Genomic DNA, 8,474 nt, shown 5'->3' with positions numbered 1-8,474 from the left:
CACAAACATTGATTGTAGGATTCGACTGTTTCTCTGATTTAATACTAGTTTATTATTTCGATGCGTTATAATTTTAATTTATTGATTATTTTCATGTTTCAGCATGAGGTCGAATCCCAGTAGTGGTATCGGAGCCTTTGTTTGATGTTTTCATGTAATAAGCATGCTTGATTCTTGGTGATAATCAATAAGATTGATTTGTGTGTTGATTTGGTATATATCAATTTTAAAGGCTTTCTTTAAAATTTGTTTTTCTATTTTAATTCAAATCTGGACAGCATGTAATTAATTCATTAAAACATGTTTTAAAAGGTTTAAAATCATGTTTAGTTGAAGAATTAATGAATGGATTAAAAGGGTTGCAAAGCCAAGTTAAAATCGAATAGTTTTGAGGTGTTTTGGGGACTAATGTGCCAAGTTTATGAGCAGTTTTTAATTGTTAAAAACTAGTTGTATCAAATTAAATTATTGCATGTTTCAGCCAAACTTGATTTATTATGAAAAGAGTTTATAAAAATCATGTATTCAAGTTCCAAAACAACAGAGATTCAATGCAGAAAATTTTGGACAGATATGATTGGTTTTGGTGGCTTAATTCTTCATGAATTTTGTGTTTAATTGTTAAACACACTTGCTGAAAATTTTCAGCAGCTTTTTCATGAGTTTGGCTCATGACTTATGGAGTTTTAAGAGCACTTAAGTACCATCTATTTTAATTTTGGGTGATCCATAAAAGAAAAAAAAGGAAATTGTTTCCTATTTTCAAAGCAATTCCTAAAATTAAGGATAAAATTTTAATTTTGGGTGATTCATAATATAGGAAATTGTTTCCTACTTTAAAAGAAATTCCTAAAATTAAGGATAGTATTTTAATTTGGGAAATTCATAGGAAATAGTTTCCTACTTCAAAAGAAATTCCTAAAGTTATGTGATAGCATTGAACTTTCCTTAAAATTTTTTTTTGACTAGAAGTTTCCAAAAATTTGTTAAGTCACCATTTAGGTAACTTGAACAACATACAATTTAGGAAACTAATCCATGTTCTAAATGTTAGAAATTAAAATGTTGTCTTAGATATATTTTAGGAAGTTTACCTAAAATAAAGAAGTTTTCAAGATTAAAAGGAGTTTTAATTATGGAAGAATTAAAATGGAAAGTCTTAAAAAGGAAAGTTTTATTTTAATGAATTTCTAATAAGAAATAAGGAGTAAAATGTTTACTTTAAGTGTTTTGAAAATAAGAATTTCTTAAACACTAAATTGAAATAAAATAATACCAAATAATTTGAGTCTAGCACTTTAAGTGAATTAATTGATGCTTTTCTCAAATAACACACAAGATCACCAAGTGATATTGAGCTTGCATTTATTTCTATGCTTTTAATTGTGATTATAAAGCATGAGGATGATTATGGACTTAGACCTTAGAAGATTAGATCATGGATGGTTAAATTTATTTCTTATGGTATTTATTTTAAAATAGGGTCTACGCACCTTGCCTTATCTCTATTTTCTCTGGATTGTAAAATTCTTTTCTCACCTAAGTCCCCTCGAATGTAACTCGACGTTTCTTGATTATAAAATGTAATTAGTTACATCAAAGTGTAAAACTAGGGTTAGATGGAAAAATTTTTGTAACTTGAAAATGGAGATCTAGAGGTGCCATGGAGATTCAAGGAGATTACAAGCAAAACTTGAAGACGATGTTTGTGTAAATCCTTTAGGAATTTGACCAACTAATTTCCTTAATGGCTCAAGGAAATTAGAATTAGTAAAGTCCATAATCATCCTAGTAGTTGGCATGAGATAGATTTACTCTTCACTATATATATATATATATATATATATGGTATATGTGAAATGCGGTAAATGCTATGTATGTCAACAATGCCAAATCAATGAGACCTTAATTAATGAATTAATAAATAAAAATCCCTCATTAAAATATTGAGTCAAAAAGTTATCTTCCACCATATAACAAGATAACCAGGCTAATCTTTTAATTGGAGGCTTGTTCAGTCACTCAAGGCCAAACTTTTACACAAATACGCTTGAGTTATTGGTGGGTTTTACTCAACTAGTACCATGTTGTTCGGATGTGTCACACATGACCGCATAGTATTAGAGCCATAGTTATGCAAAATATATATGATATATTTAGACAAAGTTGTCACCTGACTGATCTAGGAGTTGTATAAGTTACAATTGGTAAGCTAAGTTACCTACCTAATTAGTTTCATTATGGCTTGTTGAGTCACTCAAGGTCATGGTGGGATGAAAAGGCCTAGCTCAACAAGAAGTTTAAAGGTTAAATTTCTCGAAATAGTAGAGGAAGGCTGTCAAGCCTAGCTCTATGATATACTTGCCATGTCATTCATGTACTTGATAGAATGTCTGCTTCCAAGTATGCAGATGTCCCGAAAAATTTTTAAAATGTCGGTATCGTACCTAGTGGTACAATTAAGTCGATTAAGCCTCAAACTAGTTCAAATATAGATTTTAGGATGTATTTGAGAGTTATCAAACCTTGGAATGTTTTAAAATGGTGATTCGGAGTTCGAGGATTAATTTGGAGTTCAATTGAGAATTTTATAACATAGAGGCAAAATGGTCATTTTGCCACCTGAGGACAAAATTGGAATGTTGGATGAAATTTTTAACCAAGTTTGACTATTTGGAGCATAATTTGAAATTGTGGAGTGAAAATTTTCAATTTTCAACATTTTTCGAGTGTAAGGGTAAAACGGTCATTTCACGTGTCCATGAGGACGTAATTGAAATTTTACACCACCATGACACTTGTCAAGCCCATGAATTTCACCTATTATCACTTATACTTTGGATAATTATGGGATTACATGTGGTGGTGAGAAATTGCTTAATGGTTAAGTTTTTAATCATGGACTAATCAAGTGGTGACATGTGTCAAGCTTTAATATTTTTATGATTTTCCTTTATAAACCAACATAAACCTTTCCCAATTCACTCATATGGCCGGCCAAGCAAGGGAACAAAGAGAAAAAGAGAAGAACAAATCCTAGGAAGGAAAAATTCAAGAAAATTGTTGGATTTCAAGGAATCAAGCAAGTAAAGGTAAGATTTTTTAATTTTAGCTTGTGATCTACCTTTCCCATGCATTTTTTTCACTCTCCATGGCTGAAATTCAAGTTTTCAATAGGGAACCTTTGCTGGCCAAATCTAGAGAGAGAAGTTTTGGTGATGAATTTTGCTAGATTTCATAATATCCTAGTGTTTTTAGTCATTTTGTGATGTTTGGAAGGAAAAACAAGCAAGAAAATCACATGCCCTTCAATAACCCTCATTTGGCCGAATTTTCTATATGGCATGTTGATGATGGATTTGGTTGTAATTCATGTTATTTAGATAGGAAATGATGAATTGTGATGTTGGATATCAAAATCGATTATTGAAAAATATAGTTCCTTTAGAGAATGGCTTGATGGAAACTGAGAAAATCATAGTAAATCGACTTGGATTTGATTCCTAATGATATATATGGATTTACGAGACTGTGTAGATATTGATTGGTATGTTAGTTCAGAATCGGAATGAATTTCAAAAAATGTTGAAGTTAGTAAAAAATAAAGTTCGTTGTAATGCTTTGGTTTATTAGATTATTGGGAGTGTAATGAATATATTTGGAGTTGAATCAAATGTTTTGGTTAAATCAATGGTGTATAGCTCGAATTAGATCGAATACAAATTCATTCCGATCACAATTGAACCCACGTAGAATGCCGTCTTTAAGTGATTATTCGGACAATTCTCATTCAATGTCATGCATTCATATAGAGCCTAAAATAGTTTTATAATAGTTTGGCACAAATATATTAAATTACGTGTTGTGTATTATGTATAGGTGGTGAGCCCTCTAATAAGGGTAAAGATATCGTACTCGAGGACCGCGAATAGGAGTACTCCTACCACTCCAAACTCCCGCTATTGTGAGTAATCAAACGATCATCTTAACTATCTAAAGTTGTTTATACTCGTTTTTAGGTTTTAAAGAACAATGAATTTAAATTGCAAACTATTATGTTTTATAGTTAAAGTGTTGGTTAAATGAAATGAGATTTATAACTATTTTGAAATTGAATACTGGTTTTGGAAATTGAGTAAGTGGAGACTGTATACTTGTGTTATATATATGTTTTGACATATGGTTTGAATTGATGGTTTATGACAATGTGATGGCAATCATGGTTGGATTTCTGTTTATGTGGAATATATGAACTGTTTTGCTTTGCCTTGACAGGCTGGTAATATTATATTAGCCATGTCATGCTGTCGAAAATTTTATTGAATTGGTGGGTTATTTGATTAGCTTACTGTAGTGGGCGAGTTTTCGTGGACCGGCCTATGAGAGGGGCACGATAAACCCCGTTATATTTTACCTTGGTATAAGAGGCACAGAGGGTATCTCCTAAGGTAACGTTAGAGTTCACTTTATGCTGAACCACCACGTGAGAGTGAATCTCAGCCAACGCCAAGGAACGACTATGCTTTTAACATAAAAACATGTTTTATGGGTATATGTCGTTTTAACAACCTTGACAGACTCGGTTGGATGCCCCGGGCCAAGGTGTCACCGAGTATAAGTTTGGCACGAGCCAAGTTTTAAGAGAGTCGTAAGCCTTGCTGATTATTTTTGATGAAATGTAAATTGTTTTATAAGGTTGAAATGAGTTTTAATGTTATGAATCATATTATAAAGAGATGTTTTAATTGTCTCCATTTACTCGGCTTTAGATGTTATAGATGAACTTTGCTTACTCATTGGGTTTATAAAAACTCACCACCCTCCTTTCACACATTTCAGGCTCAGGGAAATCTGTAGATCGTCGATTTTGTCGAGGGTTTGCTGTTGGATTCGCACCTTTAGAAATCGCAGGTTTACAGTCGTGTTTATTTTAGTTATTTTGGGGGCCCACATGTCATTGTAGAATATTTTGTATACCTGGCTACGTGTGCCACTATATGTATGAATTTATTTTGCTTTTACGCTACAAAAATTATTTACGTAGAGTTCTATAAATATTGTTTTATAAGAAAATAGAATATTTTATGAAATATTTTTATTTAATTTGAATAGCTATAACTTCATCTTAAATTGATGAATTAGACAACGAAACTTATTTTTAGACATGAAATGGATGCTTATTACTTGTATATCATATTTTTACCACGTTTCAAAATTTTTGGGTAAAATGACCAAAATACCCCTGCATAGTAGAAATTACTTTTTGGTTGTTTTTGATTTGAAATTAGTCTATATTCCTTTAAAACATGATATTTAATAACTGTTGCTCACAAGGGAGAAGTAAAACTGATGCAAAAGCCTTGCGAGGTTTCGGTTGGCATTCCGGGTAAGGAATGTCAATCGAGACATCGCGGTGGTTGTCACGGGCTCGAGGGGAGTGCCGGGTTGTGACAAGGGCTATTATTTTGATAAAATATTGAGAATAATCGTATAAGATTTTAAAACCTTGTCTTTATGATTATATAATTTGCGTTAATGACTAATAATCATTTATGTTGATTTATATAGGATATAAATCTATCATGGTGGATGGTTTGTCATTTAGAAGCATACTTGATGCAAACAAGTTGACAGGCCCAAATTTCATTGACTGGTTTCGCAATATCAAGATTGTCTTGAAACAAGAGAAAAAGGCTTATGTCCTTTATGGTCCTGTTCTTGGAAAACCTAGCGATGATGCTACAAATGAGGAAAATGAGGCCTATAGAGTTTATATGGATGATCTCGATCAAGCCACATGTGTTATGTTGGCTAGTGTGGCTCCAAATCTTCAAAAGCAACATAAAGCTATGAATGCCTTTTATATTATCCTAAACCTTAGAGAAATGTTCGATAAGGAAAGTTACACAGAGAGATTCAACTTTTCAAGGGAATTGTTTCGATGCAAGATGTCTGAGGGAAGCCCAGTAAGGCCTCATGTGCTTAAGATGATAGGATATATCACTCGACTTGAGTAGTTGGGTTGGGTCATGGATCATGATTTGAGCATAGAACTTACACTTTCTTCGCTACCAGAGAGCTATTCACAGTTTGTATTGAACTTCAACATGAACAAGATTGAGGTAACCCTTTCAGGCTTATTGAATATGCTCACATAGGCAGAGAACACCATTGTGAAGGAAAAGCCTTCAATTCATCTTGTCTCTTCTAAGCAAAATAAAAATAAGAAAAGAAAATTTTCTAAGAAAGACAAGAATGAAAAAACATCAACTTCAAAAGGTATACAGCCTATTGGAGGAGTGAAGAAAGACAAGGACAATGACAAATGCCATTTCTGAGACAAACTTGGGCATTGGAGGCGCAATTGCAAGGATTATCTTAAATCCATCAAAGAGAAGAAACAAAAAGAAGCTTCCACATCAGGTATGAATCATATGATGATTTATTTTTCACTACTTGGTATATGATACCTTACTCTTTATTAATGGTTTTAATATGTATGACATATTGAAGGAACTAATGATAAGGAGCAGTGAAGAATAGGATCATGAAGGGGACAACCTTAGTTGATGGTGATCAAGCTTGTCAACCTAGATTAGATTGTGGAACAATAAATAATTTTAGAACATTGAATGTTTTCATGGCATGATTGTCATGATGAGATGTTTTTTGGTTTTGGACCTATGGCTAAATATTTATTTTATGTTTAAGAAACATACATTTATATTTTGCTAGCATGAGATGCTTAGCTTATATATATATTTATATATTTACATTCCATCTCATTTTATTTTGGAATTGTTCTAAATTATTTATCCTTAAGTATAACCTTGCATATATGATAATCAATACTAAGTCATAATGATAAGATCGTTGTGAGATTATTTTTCTTTTGATTATGAATCAAAAAGGAAATTAATGAGTTGACTTAGATAAAATTGAGTCATAACTCAATGAATTCATAATAAGATTATGAACATATTTAGTCAAAGAGCATTCTTAATGAAATCTTGGATCTAAATTAAGATTGCTTGGAACTAAATAGCATTGATTATCATATTGAATTCATAAAAGATGAATCACAAAACATTCCAAACCCAATTAATCACATGAACTAACCTTTGAGAGGATTTCATCCCATAACCAATGATGAATGACTAATGACATGAAAGTATACATAAAAGTTATGGATATAGCACCCCAAAAGGAAGTAAATAAGTTTACTTGGCAAGATTTCTATACATGATAGAAATAGTGGGAGCTGATGACACTTTAAAAGTCAAAGGTTATGGAATTATGAAATCCAATAGATAAGATCTATGCACAAAAATTAATTTAATGGGATGCATAAAGATGCATAATTTATGATATAAATCCATTAAATACAAACCATTAGTAGGATGCTTATTAATGCACTACTCATGCAATATGAGTCTACTAAATAATCCAACATGAATGATTGGATAATAATCTCTATTCAATGTAATAAATTCAAAATAGTTGAATACATTGAATAAGATATACATATTTTGTGCACATCATAAGGTTAGTGGGAGTAAGATTAGTTACTCATTAAAAGAGTGTAAGATACATTTACGAGTCTAAGAAAAACAAAATGGGACTAAAGAGTTAGAGCCTAAAAATGGGATTCAACAAAAGAATTTAGGATTACTTGTTAAAGGAGTTTAACATAGAGAAAATCTAAAATGTTAAAAGTGATATAAAGTCATGATTGAGCAGTTATATTGGACTGGTTCCAAAACAAGAGATAACTACATGATTATATCTATAATCGGATACAAATATTTTGTTTAGGCTACAAAAAAGGAGATATTTGGATCATTGGTTTAATGAACCAATAAATGATTATGAGTTGTTAAAGTAACAACAAGAGCCATAATAATGGAATTAGGGTCTCGTTGTGATCTAAATTAGTATTTCGATTATGACAATGGAGATTGTCAAACAAATAAATTAACATATTCTCAAATATTACAATTTGAGTTGTCCTAGTAGAGCCATAATTGCTAAGCGAAAGAGTTTGATATTGGATACGTTAGCAATTGACTCAAGTGCAAGTGGGAGATTGTTGGTATATGCCATTAAGCCAATTGGATTGATCAAGAAATATATATATTGTCATTTAATGCATACTTAATCTCATAATTATATGTGATAGAGGTTTTCCTTCATGCTAGTGCAATAATAAGGAGTTATTAACTACTAATTGGATGAAGCACATGGAACATAAAGGCCTTGCAAGAGAATTGTAAAGTTGTTACAATTATGAGATCACTATGCATCAAAGCCATGTTCTTATAATTGTTCCTAGTCATTGTATTGTCAAGACAAGGCATTGACAATGCTCAAAGATTGGTACATGTGAAGCCTCCTTACTTGGGAAGTAAGCAATCGATCTCATAGATTGAAGTATATGGGATACTTGAGGATAACATGCAAGTGCTTGTTAAAGA

The 8,474-nt window shown here is 31.7% G+C and overlaps 1 protein-coding gene across 1 annotated transcript; it reads left to right on the top strand.

Moving 5' to 3' along the window:
- Positions 1 to 5,582: 5,582 nt before the first annotated feature.
- LOC108660693 (uncharacterized) lies at positions 5,583 to 6,017 on the top strand. The gene has a single exon (XM_018114953.2). The coding sequence runs from the start codon at positions 5,583 to 5,585 to the stop codon at positions 6,015 to 6,017; it is 435 nt and encodes a 144-aa protein (XP_017970442.2).
- The last annotated feature ends 2,457 nt before the right edge of the window (positions 6,018 to 8,474 follow it).

Source organism: Theobroma cacao, chromosome 2 (genome assembly GCF_053813885.1).
Source record: "Theobroma cacao isolate CCN51 chromosome 2, ASM5381388v1, whole genome shotgun sequence".
Classification (NCBI taxonomy): domain Eukaryota; kingdom Viridiplantae; phylum Streptophyta; class Magnoliopsida; order Malvales; family Malvaceae; genus Theobroma; species Theobroma cacao.
Note: the sequence above shows the minus strand (reverse complement) of the source record. Positions and strands in the feature narration are given on the sequence as shown.

Coding starts and splice junctions, on each gene's coding strand:
- LOC108660693 (XM_018114953.2), top strand. CDS start 5,583: ATGGTGGATGGTTTGTCATTTAGAAGCATACTTGATGCAAACAAGTTG.